Below are 14283 nucleotides of genomic sequence, written 5' to 3'. Positions count from 1 at the left end.
GACGAAATGGTAGGACATTTGAAACGTGTGACGCAGAAGAAATCCACGCTGGACATGGACAGCTTCAGATGGAAGGATCTCTGAATTAGTTTACCACTTCTGCTAGCGAAACGTTAGAAAGCATCTTCAAATATCGACAGCCTTTCGACCCGAATCAGGACAGCGTCAGTTTACCTACTGGTCGCGAAAGCGTTTACCTGTTATGCTGTATTTTTGTTATTTCCTTTAGCTACCCCATCATGACCCCCTTTTTTCCTACTTTACAGTTACCTTGTAAGGCTTTTTGATACTTAATTTTGTAGCTGCCAATACGAATTAACATAACAACAGATACAACCGATATACATTGAAATTATATCATTTTTAAAACAAACTGCCATTTCAGAATATTTCATTATCATTTAGCATGCATGTGATATTTGATTCCGATGTGTGAAATGTATTGTAAGAGCCAAACTAATTTTTATGGCATCATGTTTAACACGTGGTTTTCATGTTTCCTAGCATGTTTATAAATTTAACTTGACATTCACAGTGGTGAAATGGACATTGGTGTTATACAGTAAACCATCAACGAAACCGTTCAGGTGTCAAATTGTGCCTGGTGTTAGCATGTAGATTTGAAAGAAGTAGTTAATTAAACACGTGCCAGACTGTGTTACATATGCAACTAATTTCTATCAGATAATTACCCACCTGTTTCTCCTGTAACAACGGTGACAGTTGCACTCGGCGGCCCCCTGCCTATGTTGTTTACAGCAGAGACAAACATTTCGTATTCTGTATAGGGACTCAGATTTCGAACTGAATAGTACATGGTAATAATGCCAGATATTTCGCTGAAAGCTTGGTTTGCATATCTCGGCTTAAACTGAATAACGTAATATTGTACGTCTTCTGTTCCATTGTAAGACCAACTTAACCTGACCGAAGTGGCTGTAGTCTCTGATACTTGAACTTTAGATGGCTGGATAGGTAGAGCTGTAAAACATATCTTTAAATAGTTTAAAAAAAAAAAGTTATTTTAACATAGAAGATAAGTACATGTTGAAATACAAAAAAAGCAGTATAATGTGATATTTGTATGTAGTTTCTTCAATATAAACTGCTTAAAATGCATTCTATTAAAAATATAATATATATTCGAGAGTAACGGGTTTATAGGTTTTAGATACTCATGTAGAGGAGAAGATAAGCCTACGATTATCAATCATTAGAGATAAAAACTTCATTCAGGGTTCGACTGACTCCTTTGCCTCACAATTGTCGATAAAAATTGGCCCTATCCTGAACAGTAACACTGGCGGACCTTCGGCAAAGGTTCCGTAAAATAATGTAAGAAAAAGGTGGGTTTTATAGATTCGAATGGTTTTTACGTCACACTCCCTCCTCGTTCAGTCAACGTTCTATTCATGAAAAATTTTCCGTCTTCAACCCTTTTAGTTAGAGCCTAAAACCATTCATAAGTGCTTTAGGACATATTTATTGTTTCTTTCGAACAAATTATCATTACCTATGATTACGATTATTATCAAATAAAAAAAAAATAAATAGTCATGTAAAACAAAATTATTATGTTTATAGGTATCATTGTCCTTATGATTGAGAACAAAATATTGTCAAAATTTTGGTATTCTAATGATGGTCATAAGTCATATGCGCAGACTAACACCGAAAAGTTAACTTTGCTGGGTAAACAAATCTTGAACCAATTTTGGTAGTGTCTCAACTTTTTTCATTTTGCTGGTCTTTGTACCCTCCCTTAGGTATTCACTTCTATTTCGAATTGTTATTGAAGTGAAACTTCTTTATCGACGATGAGAAGGAAATTTACTACGGTATAAAACCGAAAAATGTGACGTCATGCGCCACAGCGTCACGGGTCACGTTTGTCCCAAGTGTGGTGGAAGTGTCCAAATGGAATCTTTTGAAAAGGCGTCAGAAGCTAACCTACTAATAGCAATCAATAATCCGAAAATTGCCATTTCGACAAATTGTCAGCAGATTGCATCTACGCTGTACCGTAATCATATGTATTGAGTATGCATTTGTGTTTGTTTTGATTTGTAACTCCCCTTTACAGTTTTGTATGGTAAAAGTGTAAATATTTTTAATAAAACTAGACCAACATTCTGCATTCGTCCGCTCGAAGTAAAGTTGTATTTTTCTGGTGTTTAATAATTAGTTAATACAATAGTTTAAGCCATTTTTTTTAATACTACTATAATATACAATGTAATGAAATTTCACTTTTTACCCGTCTACACGAATACACGCTGGTCCCTTTTTTTTTACTTTTTAGATAGTATCATCCTCCTAGGAATATCTTGTCCAGTTATTCACATCGCCATAGATAAAGGACGTTTGTCTGTTTCATTCCCATCAACTTTCATTTAAAAATGGTGGGTTGTGGTGGTTGGGGACAGAAATATTAAATGGACAAAGTAAAGACACAAGGAAAGCGAATGATTATTTTTGAAAAATTATTACTGGCCTGCGTAGGGACCCAAACAATTAAATTTTAGTTAAAAATAAAATATATACTGTCGTAACATTAACGTCGATGGTGCAGGCGTTTGTACTTATAACATACAATAATCCCATCGACCAAAGGTAACATTCTAAAAGTTTCCCAGAGTCTGGGAGGAAAATAGACAGTACTACATGAGAGAACATTAGCCGGGAAAAATAATCCTCTACAGTACCTCCATCGCTTAATAAATCATACTTAGCGTAATTAAAGAACGAAGTTTTTTATTTAAAGAAACTGGCAAACTTCCCAAACCCTGTTTGCCTAAATGAGCCTAGGAAACCACAGACCAATGCAAGAGGACCCGGATTCGAACCAATGTCCTTCCGAATGTTAAACTGTGAAGTAAGTCTCTAGGCCGCATTGCTCGGTGTCACCACAATCCTTCGATAAATAAACAGGTGAAATAAATTGAAAGAAAAAGGTCTCAACCCCGAGATATTAAAAATTACGTAACTGTTTACAGACATTGCTTAAGACTTTCTACCAATTTCTTATTTTTCCTGGTAATGGGAGCACCTTCGTAGATATTTTATAAAAGGTAGAACGAATTCCAAACGAAAAATTTGACTACAAAGCTCTTTCGAATTGACGTAATTTTGTCAACACATCCAGTGATCAGATAGATTCAAACTTTTTTAACTGAAAATATAAACCTTTTCTGTAAACATTGAAATTAAGGTAAACAAAGAAATAAAAAATAAACAAGGCTACGATACTAAATTTTATCCATTTATCAATTACGTTACACCACAAGGCTTTATTTGTAAGTAGTAATATGTAATCGGCGATTGTAAATTCGGCCGATTTAATGGATTTTTTGTTAATTACAGTGGTAAATCCGAAAACGTTTCGTAGCCCTCAAAAATTAAAATTCGGCCCAGGTAGACCCAGAAAATAGAAACAACATCTTAGGTCTCTTATCATATGAGTATGCATATAATCAATAACAACCTTTTGCAACAAAGGTAAGTGGTCTCTCAATTAGATAATTTACTACTGAGAACGACAAAAATAAAGCAAAATCAGTGCATTTTATTAAAGAAGACTACATATTAATGAAAGAAACTGCTACATTCTTTGATAAAGTTTCATTTTATTGTAGTTTAATATTCTTTTTATTTCAATATCTAAATACTACAATATGTAGAAGGTAAGTGTTCTCTCTAATAACCACTTGAAGCAATTTTTCCGGCCGAATATACTCAATTTTCGATAGATTTGAACGGAGCGGCCGAATTTACATTTTGACCCTAATGAATTCTTCTACCTGTCGTAATGATCGCCCGAATTTACTACTACCCATTTGTAATACCTAAGAATGTTTAAACAAAGTAGTAATTTTTTTCGATGCAGGTTCATTTATAGACACAAACGAATTCAGTATTAGAAAATACCATAAACAACGCGGTAAACATCACCTGTAGTGCGATGCTACATTTTAGGATTACGTATGCTCCAACAAGGTCCGCACTTGTGTGGATATCTACTTGCTGAAACGAACCCCGGCGTAGCTAACCTCAACGTGACAGACACGTTACCATAATCGAATAAAATTATTCGAAGTGATCTGTTATCTTTCGAAACTGCCAGACGCGGATTGCGATTTCGATCTTTTTGGATCCCATCAGCGCGTCGCAGACGGCTCCGACAGAACACAGACCAACTTTGACCTGCTGTCTTAACAGCGCGTTTTAAAAAATACCACAAATGGCGCGGTAAACACCACCTGTAGTACGATGCTACATTTGAGGATTACGTATGCTCCAACAAGGTCCATTTAAATATATGGATATCTACTTGCTGAAATGAATCCCGGCGTAGCTAACCTCAACGTGATAGACACGTTACCACAATCGAATAAAATAATTCGAAATGGTCTGTATTCTGTCGAAACTGCCAGACGCGGTTCGCGATGTCGATCTTTCTAGATCTCATCAGCGCGTCGGAGACAGCTCCGACAGAACACAGACTAACTTTTACCTGCTATCTTAACAGTGCGTTTTAAAAAATGCCACAAATGGCGCGGTAAACGCCATCTGTAGTACGATGCTACATTTTAGGATTACCTTATAATTTGTTGTATATTCTGAACCATATTTTAAATTACATAAGGATAAATGCAGTGCAAGAATATACATTTGTAAAAATTGAGTTGAATGAATGTTAACTTTTTAAAAAGCTGAAACGCTGTAATATATTGAATATTAAATAAGTCGCGGGAATTACTGATACGATTATTATTAATGCGGCATTGCGATGTATGTGATTTTAAAGTTACTTGTATATTCAATTGTGCAATAGTTTGACGACTAGTTTGGATAATCTAAAATTCGATTTATATGCTTATTGTGATAAATAAATAGTTATACATGTCAACTGTAACCCAATTTTATAGCGCAATAACTTGTAAATAATAGGTGTGGATCATATTTTGCTGTCACTTTTATACTTTTACTCTATTCTACATGCATTTCAAAATAGATATTCGCTCCACATATTTCGAATCGTAATTATAACGATTCAATTTAAATAAATACCGTTTTAGCAAAAAGGTGTATATACAAAATAAAATCAACTAATGAAAATGGAAAATGAAAATTACATAACTCACATTGGTGTGAATAGAACATTGATATAATCTTAAATAAAGTCTGTGTTGGACTCCGCGATTTTATAAACACAATATCAGATAAATTAGCTTTAATTTGTAAACTGCAATTAATTGTTGACCTATGAACGCGCATTCCTTCATTTTTTTTAATAGAAATTATTCACAGCAGATGCTTTGTAAATAAAAGTTAAATGATTCATTTTTAAATCAAATGATTCATAAACATCATCATAAGGTCTTCAGTACTTAGAGCAGTTGGACACGTACCTCTACTCTTTCGCATCTTGAGCTAATCTTCGCATTTCCCTAAAACTAAAACAACCCACATCTTTAACTATTTGGCGTACCTCTACCCCTACTAACCGTTTCTACCTCTAATGTGTGTGACTAGACCTTCATGCCTGAGAAAGTGTCCTATCAACCTTTCTCTCCAATTTTTTAGTCCTCTATTCTCTTACTCTTTCTAATATTTCTTCATTTCTAACCTTTTCTATCGACGGTATCCTCATCATTCGCCTGTAACACTATCACATTTCGAACGCATCTAACCTTTTCCAAACATACACCTTTAACAATCTTTTTCAAATGTCTAAATAAACCGTTCATGAGCATAGAAGTGACTTCTTTTTATTGAAGGCGACTCGAACCTGGGCTATCCTCTGCTTTATATCCATACTGCTTCTTCTGTCCTGACTTATCCTGACTTAACAGAAACAGATAATTTCTAGTTTTGTAGTGTCATTTGCATATACCTATTTAGTAAGGTATTTGCCATATGAGCAATTTCCTTTGTTAAGAACCATTCCCAAATACTTACGGAAAACTGTTGAAACCCAGGTGTTATCGGTTTCTTTAAATATGCAAAATAATAGCTCATGCGAGATAATATTGCAATGATGTAAGCAATATGACTAAAATTGTTCAGTAACAGGTAGAGATATTTTCGCAAAAATAAAATAATAGATACGTGGTAAGTGATATCTACACATATAGTTAGGAGACAATTGGTGTACTTTCGCTATAAAATAGAAAAAAAATGGAAACCCCAAAAAATGAATTTTTATATGATTTCGTAAAGGAAGGAGTTACTTCAAAGATAAAAATGTAAAATGTGAGCTATTCTTTACGTACTACAATTTGTGCAAAAGTAGAGGAGGAGAATAAGTTTGATGTCCAGACTCTCTAAGATAGATATTTTTCTGGATTTCCAAAGATTTGTATAAAAAACCGTTATTATATTTAGATATTAACAGAATGACTTAAAAACGTCTTTAGAGATTGTTCATTATAAGCAGCATTACAACTTTTTTCATTTGGACGAACGTGTTCATTGAGAGAAAAAGTTAACGTTATACAAACTTTAATTGGTAAATTAATATCCTCTGGATTGGTAAATTTCTAAACCGCCATTGGGATATTGCCAAGGTCCGTCACTTTTTTTATGGGTGGTTCGCCAATAGTTCTATCCTCCCAATAGAACAAATTCATTACAACACCACTAAATACACACACATACGTCCGTATATAACAAAAATTATTTCGCCGAAAAACGTCCGGCATGGTGTACTTTATTTGCAACGATCATACTAGGTCGTGCAAATCATTAGCGTTCTGCAATAGCGTTTAATACACGCACTGCTTCATGGAATTCCATACACAGAAGTCAAAGGGATTTAGATCAGGGATGCGCGCCGACCAAGATAAAGGATCCATTCATTTCAGCGTCTAGGAAAATGTTCATCAAGAAGTTCAATCATTAGTCGATGTAATAATAATGCACTGACCTATAACAGTGATACATTAACCTACCTCTAATGACTTCGACAGTCTACATACATAGGTAATACAAACCTAAACGTTAATATATGTACTAGGATGATTGTAAACATAAACATCGTCAATCAGACGTGATCTAATCTAAAAAGTAACAAACTATACATGAATACAATAATACAAAGGGAATACAAAGCCGATACTGCTAAGTAGCAGCTGATTGAATGCGGTGTTGCTATGTCTTTTTTCCTTGCGTGTTCCTACCAGGGTTGGACTGGCCCTTGCCTGTATTTTCACTATAATGGTGGGCTTTCGGACCACTAAACATTTACTTAATTTTCTTGATTTATAATGCCCTATCACCTACTGCAAGCTTGCTACTTATTTCAGAAACATCCTGTAAATTGTGAACTAGTTAGGTAATATGAATGGAGTTTTTTATCATTTTTCTAAAACCATTTATATTTAATCATTTTTTATAGCAATCTGATTCAATTGTTTATATATTTCAGCTATTACCATTATTTACGTTCTATAGTAATAACGTTTTTTATTATTATTTTCCGGTTTTTGGAAATCTGTATTTCCGACAAGGATTACCATTACGCACCTTATAAAGCAAGAAACGATCCAATTTAATTAATCAACGGTTTGGTTTACTCTGTAGACTTAAAGGCACTAATTAAATATTTAAATTACTTATAAGCTCCTGCAGCCCGTCTGGAATGATAAAATTTTGCTTCTGACAAAATAAAATAAAAAGTTTTAAAAAGTTCGGAGAGTGACTTCATTACGACGACAGTCCCAGTAGAAATTAAGAACGTAATATTGAAGTAAATTAAAATAGTTGTAGGTGCTTCGGGGTTGAATTTCCTTGTGGTTTGAAAGAGCTATTTGACTTAAAAGAGGAATTAATATTAAGTTATTTCACTACTTACATTGAATTGTAGAAGACATTTAACAAAATATCTTATCATAGAGTTAAAGTTATTGCCGATATCGAAAAAGTGAAATACGTGTAAAATAGTTTTTTTAATTTAAAGTCTTAAAATCTTTTCAGGTGCATTTCAAAAAATGGAATTGTCATATTTGTATATTATAATAACGATCTAAGGCTTCAACAGAGGGATATAGGATTACGCATGAACAATTTAATTTCAAAATAAGTACTACTTGTCAGAGATAGCTTGGCATCTGAGATTCTGAGAGAACTGGGTAAAAAACAGAAGAAACGCATTCGGGAGGAAAGTGATGCACTTTGTCCCTCAATACTCATACTTTGTTTCATACCGAGCCTACACTGTCCGCAAGTAAATTTACTCCTGGTAGTCTTAATTTTATCAGTAATATTTACACGAAAACTCATTTATACTTCGTTTACTTTCTGTAGCGATGTGACCTTCAGTATGACCGGCGCAAAGCAAAAAAGAACAGCACTAGGCCAGAAAAGGAAGGAGACAACTCTCGGCCAAATTCTTAACCGGCGAGGAGCGTATAATTCGTACAGTACTGCAAGGAAAAATTGACCACTTTATCCACTACAATTGCATTGCTGAAATGTGCTGTTATTGGTACCATTTACCACTGAAAATATCAACGAGATGTTTATTTATATTTGAAGACATATTAAAGGCTTTAATGCTTGTTTTCGACTCGCACTACTATTCATGATTGAACAAAACTTTTGGGAGGTACTGTATGAAAAATAATGTTTATTGAACAAGAGTCAAGAGTATAATGAGCTTTTTTCTCCCTACCTATGCTTTTGCCAGCGCGCATCCAAGATATTGGAAGGGGCACATCGCTAGAGAAAATAAATGAAGTATACTTATGATAATAATACAGATTATTAACACATTGCTATTGTATTATCAGAAGTTGCTTTTATATTTATGTAAGCTTAACATAATTAAACTATTCAGGGAAGGGATAAAAGGTAACATGTAACTTTATAATGAACCCTTCTGTATAGTTTCTGTACAGCAGACGTCCAATTATCTGAAATGCTTTAAAAGTGTCATTACTAGTTAATAAATACCATCAGTTATCCTTGTTATTTTTTATTGTTATTCTAGTTGTTATTGTTGATTTTGTTGTTTGTGTTTAAATTCAAAGTGGAAGATATTTTATTAAAGTCAATAAAATAAAAAATGAAGCATTTCTAATTACAGGTAGGTATCTATGTGATTGAAATTTTTGGAGTTTTTATTTTCTAACAATAATAGGCGAGTTTACGTTTTACCGGCATGTCTCTACGAAAGCATCAGAACCGAACTGACTGTCCCCACCCACAGAAGTAATTGCATCCAACGCGCTTTGGAGAGCGTAAAACATCCAAATGCCAAGCTATTCCTATCAAGTTGTAGATACATAAATATTATATTAAGGCCATTGCTCACTGTGCAAATCATTCGTAGCGGATTCAGTTAAGCAAGTAAATGGACCTTGTTGAACATATTGGATTCCACTAAATACAGCATTGTACTGTAGATGGCATTCATCACGTCGTTTGTAGTCGTTCATAAGACGCTGTTCTAGGCAGCAGGTAGAGTTGGCCTGTGTTCTGTCGAAACTATTTGCGACGCGCTATAGTGGTCTAACAAGGAAATCGTGATCCGCATCTGACAGTTTCGACACAATTCTGACCAATATGCACTGTTTTGTCGTAAGTAGTAATCTCGTTGTTACTTTAGTTTGTGAATTTAACGCAGAACATACTTTTTGTACATATTTAAATATAGAAAAATGAAGCACATTATAATTAGAAGATTCATTTTAAGTACATTATCTTATTGTAAACATTTCATTATCACGTACTTTATTAAACGGGATTAAACACTTAAAGATACTGAGAGAGTAATATCTCAAGCAAGTCATACGCCAAAAAATTAAGACTAATGGTATGAGGGAACGTTCAGTATGAAGAACAAAAATGGTAAGATGCTGCAAATGAAGTAAATTGACAATTTCTGTTCGCCCGCTCCCTAATTTTTGTTTTAAATACAGCATGGTATTTTTTCAAATTATTGACGCATCTGACGCTTCGTAAACTGTTTCATTTTAACGTCATCTATAATTATTTAATCTACGAAAACTCTGGGAAAAAGACAGTTTCCAATCTCTAAACCGGAAAGCAAAGCAAATGATGTGTTACGGTTGAGGACCACACACAAAACAAGTTTATGTAAAAGATGAGTATTATAAAAAAACCGTCAACGCGCTACCCCGCGGTTTTGAATTATATGGTACTTTTGCGCAAATTTCATAGTTGAGTAGAGCAAAAAAATAGGATGGACAAAAATTTACTTGCCAGTAAAGAAGCAATCAAAAGCGATCCTTCCTTTGTGATGCTTCCTAGTAAATTGATATTATGGTGAATGGTTTCACCTTTATATATACTCCTTATTAATAAGACGAAACTCTAGCTCCACGGGGACAGTAAATATAAATTGAATCATGGCTTCGCAGCGTCTTTCCTTTTGAGAGCTTAAAATATATGTCTTTATTGTAATGAATCCCGAATAAGTAAAAGTCACAAGTGAGACGTAGCGCATCTTGTCGGATTCAAATCGCTTAGGAAATAATGCTTCGCTAGCTTTATACCATCTGCGATTTTCATGGAACGAAAGTAATAAATAATAAATCAAGCACTTTGTTTCCGGTAGACGATTTCCGGTGATAACAAAACTCTCTGCCGATAGCATAAACAGGTTAGATTTGCCACAGAGTTGCTGTAAATCGCTAGGCAGGTATATTGTTTTATTAAGGTAGTTTGAGTATTCATTTGAATTTTCCAGAAATTCGACGATCGCAGACCGTGTAAAGTTACGATTAGATCTGTTATAATAAACCAAAATTGCCTGATTGCCTCACAAGCGACTTAAAACCGACAAGGCGCGCTTCGTTTCACTTTAAGCTGGAGGACTACGCTGGAGAGTAGGGCAGAAGGCTCTCTTCGTCACCTTTTAGGAATTGTGAAAATGCGTGGATGGTGATGATGGATGAAGTGAGAAACATGAGATGGACGAAAAGATGAGACAAAAGAAGTGAGTGAAACATAATTATTCTTAAGCGATTTAAAACCAATAAGGCGCGCTGTCTCAGATTATTTTCACTTTTAGCTGTTTTCTTCATACCAGCTGCTATTGCTGGTAGGCGGGTAGTCCGTCCTGACTACGATGGATAGTAGGGTAGAAGGCCCCCTTCGGTCTCTCTTGAGGAATTGTGGAAATGTGTGGGTGGTGGTTGGAGTGAGAAACATGGGACGGACGAAAAAATGACAGAAGAGAAGTGAAAGACTATTTATGGAATATTATTACTGCTCCAGCGTTTGCCTATGAGTTCCAAGGAAACAACAAAACAACTTGTACCAGGGCAACTGAGCCCAGAATCGAACCAGGGTCCCTCAGAATGCTAAAATGATGCCCTAGCATCCTGGACTACCATCTATGAAATTAAATATAGATACTACTTTTCGGTAACTACAGTAAAGTTTGTAGTTGATCGTCTTTGAATTCTGTTACATCCGATAGGGGGTAGGGAATTGCCACATCTTGTTTAGCACTCCATACTTACAAATTGTCTGTGTCAATTTTTTTGACGTGACAACGTCTTATAATTCGATGGAGCCTGCTGCACGCACGAAAAAACATGACTCATGCGGCGTTACCTCGCTCTGAGGCGTTCCGTTTAAGGCTTGAAGTGCAAGCGAGAGCGTGGAACGAGCGACAAACAGGCACAATCGGCCTCCGCGTTCGGCAGCGTTCGACATTTGTCTCTCTCCTACTTGAGTGAGCGATGCGTCCGCGTGGACAGCTGCTATACAATAATACATTTCCATTTACCTCCTTCTCTATATCCATACAAAATATCTATCAAACAAATAAAATTAAAATTTTCTTTTGAAAAATGAAACCATTCCATCAGTATTTTCTTATGACGTTGTCACGTTCAAATATCGTCAGTAAACCGACTTTACAGACAACCGATTTTTTAATATATGTTTAATTGATATAGTTATTTTCATTTTGTATTTCTTTTGAGAAATTCGAGCTCTCATCTTCGATCAGGTAAGTGCAGGAACCCTCGGCTGAGTTTTCCCAGAAGCAATTATCTTTGGTTCTTTGCATTAGTAAAGTGGCGCCCGATCTTTTAAATTTATATTATTCAATTATTGATTAATATTAATTTCTTTGGGCATAACAAAATAATCATTGTAGTACTCGGAGGGGTTAATTAGATTAAAATATATACAACAAATATTAAAAGTAATTCATCATGCACCCATAATAAAATATGTTACGTATGAGCTGACTCAATGTCGAATATTCCTACTATTGAATTTTAATTAACCTCTAGGTTATCGACATTTAAGCAAAACAGTCTTTAAAGTTCATTTTTTCATTTCTTCCACGTGTAATCCATAACTACACTTCTAAACACCTCAAACATAAATGATGAGGTCGTGGATCTGACGTGAGAGGATTAGTATTCCTGAGCTAATTAGTCCCTCGCTTTAACCTGCGGGCACACCTTTAACATTAAGAAGCTATTACTATGTACGGAAGCAAAGTGAATTAGGTTAGTCGCATACCTATCTCTAATTCGCCAAGGCGGGATCAGGGAAATCGCATTTACAACAAGCAACGAATCTAAATTACAAAGTGTAGCAACAGCAAATGTACTTATTAAAATTTGCACAAAAATTTAGAATAGTGTTTTGAAGTAATGGTAAAAAATAAAAACAGGAAAACTTAACCTCAAAAGAAATGTTATTGATAACTATAATTTTACTGTGTAAGGAATTTTTGCTAATTTTGCTGTTTGGAAAGAGAATCTGAAATTAACCACATAAAAATTAAAAAGCAGATTGAAGTAATGTTCGGTGTTTATGGAAGTTTACGTACAACTAGCCTTAAAGCAAACAAATAGATATTTAATCAGAACAGTTCCTATTTCAATTTATTTAATCACTTAAAATTCTATTAACGGAGTGTCGGTCAGATCAGTTTTAAATTTGAAAATGCTTTCCCAACCTATAAATCAATTTTATAGCTAGAATTTGATTAGTACAAGGTAACCTCTGGGAATCTTCAAGTTTATCTAGAAGACAAGTATAGAACACAGTCGGATGCTAAATATTTCACAATTTCGATGTTATGCTATCTAATTTGCACTCGAATTTCTCTTGAACTGCTGGATTCCCAAAAATAGATATAACTTTAATTTAATTAACTTTATTTGCAAACTAATTATATTTCAAAATTGTGATGATTATTTATAACTAAATATGACATTTGCAACCTAAAACCTAATCTAACCTAACAAAAACCAAAACAAAACTATGTACACGAAAATGCAAATTACTATAAGTTGGTGTTAAGGAGCATTTAGTAACCCATAAAAGTAAACATTTTATTGAAAGATAATCATGGTAATCATTTTTAAGGGAATTATCGGAGAAGTTATCTATTCACCGACAGGTGCACTGTGCAACATTAAGGGAACGAAGTAAATACAGGATACAGTAATTTATCGAAACTACTAAACATTAATCGTGATTTTAGTCTTATTTGTTCTCAGCACCATGCATGGGCATTCTCGTTATATCATCGGCCAAAACGATAATACTCCATATAAAAACTTAATCTTTTCTTATTAGTTTGGTTTATGTGCGTTTCACGAAGGTTCAGTTGGACAGGTGACAGATGTCCTACTAACGCCCATGACTGTAAGGTTAGATAAACTTCAATTAGTAACAAATATCCGTAGAGGGCAACATACTAAAGTAGTTCAACGTTATAATGGAGAATTTTTAATTTAGTTTGTGATTAATCGAGACAACTTACGTAATGTGTGTATGACAGTATTAAACATAAGCAAGCAACATATTATTATTATTATTATTATATATTACATATACTTTCATACTGCCTCATTGGTAATCCAATGAACAAATAATCCGAAATATTTGTATATGTTACGCAGAATACAAATTTAGTTATACCTTACGTTGACTTGACTTGACTTGATTACCACTAAAGTGATAAATCCCAAAAGTCTCGGAAGTGGCCTACAACGGATCTTAAATATTTCGATTGAGTTCAATACTGTCGCCATTACTTCTTGAATTGATTCATACAGACGATGTCGACATCGCAAATACAACTGCATTGGTAAATTAAATTTTTTGAGTTAATTTTACCCACTAAGAATAACATCAAATTAATGTATCTTAGTGGTAGAGTATTGGTGCATAAGACCAGGGACCCAGGTTCGATTCAAGGGGCAATGAAGTGACAGCCCCGTAGGAAAAATTTCCATTGATTTTCAATGGGAACCAATGCAAAATTTATAAATTCATTAA

General features: G+C 34.4%; 1 protein-coding gene across 1 annotated transcript in view; it reads right to left on the bottom strand.

Moving 5' to 3' along the window:
- Positions 1 to 688: 688 nt before the first annotated feature.
- LOC108734103 (tyrosine-protein phosphatase Lar-like) overlaps positions 689 to 14283 on the bottom strand; it is a 652463-nt gene continuing 638868 nt past the window's right edge. The window contains exon 8 of the mRNA XM_018465504.1: positions 689 to 981. Coding sequence (XP_018321006.1) covers positions 689 to 981 — 293 coding nt within the window. The remainder of the gene's footprint in view (positions 982 to 14283) is intronic.

This window comes from Agrilus planipennis, unplaced genomic scaffold (genome assembly GCF_000699045.2).
Source record: "Agrilus planipennis isolate EAB-ADULT unplaced genomic scaffold, Apla_2.0 scaffold99, whole genome shotgun sequence".
Lineage (NCBI taxonomy): Eukaryota > Metazoa > Arthropoda > Insecta > Coleoptera > Buprestidae > Agrilus > Agrilus planipennis.
The sequence above is the reverse complement of the archived record's forward strand: the minus strand, read 5'-3'. Positions and strand labels throughout refer to the sequence as shown.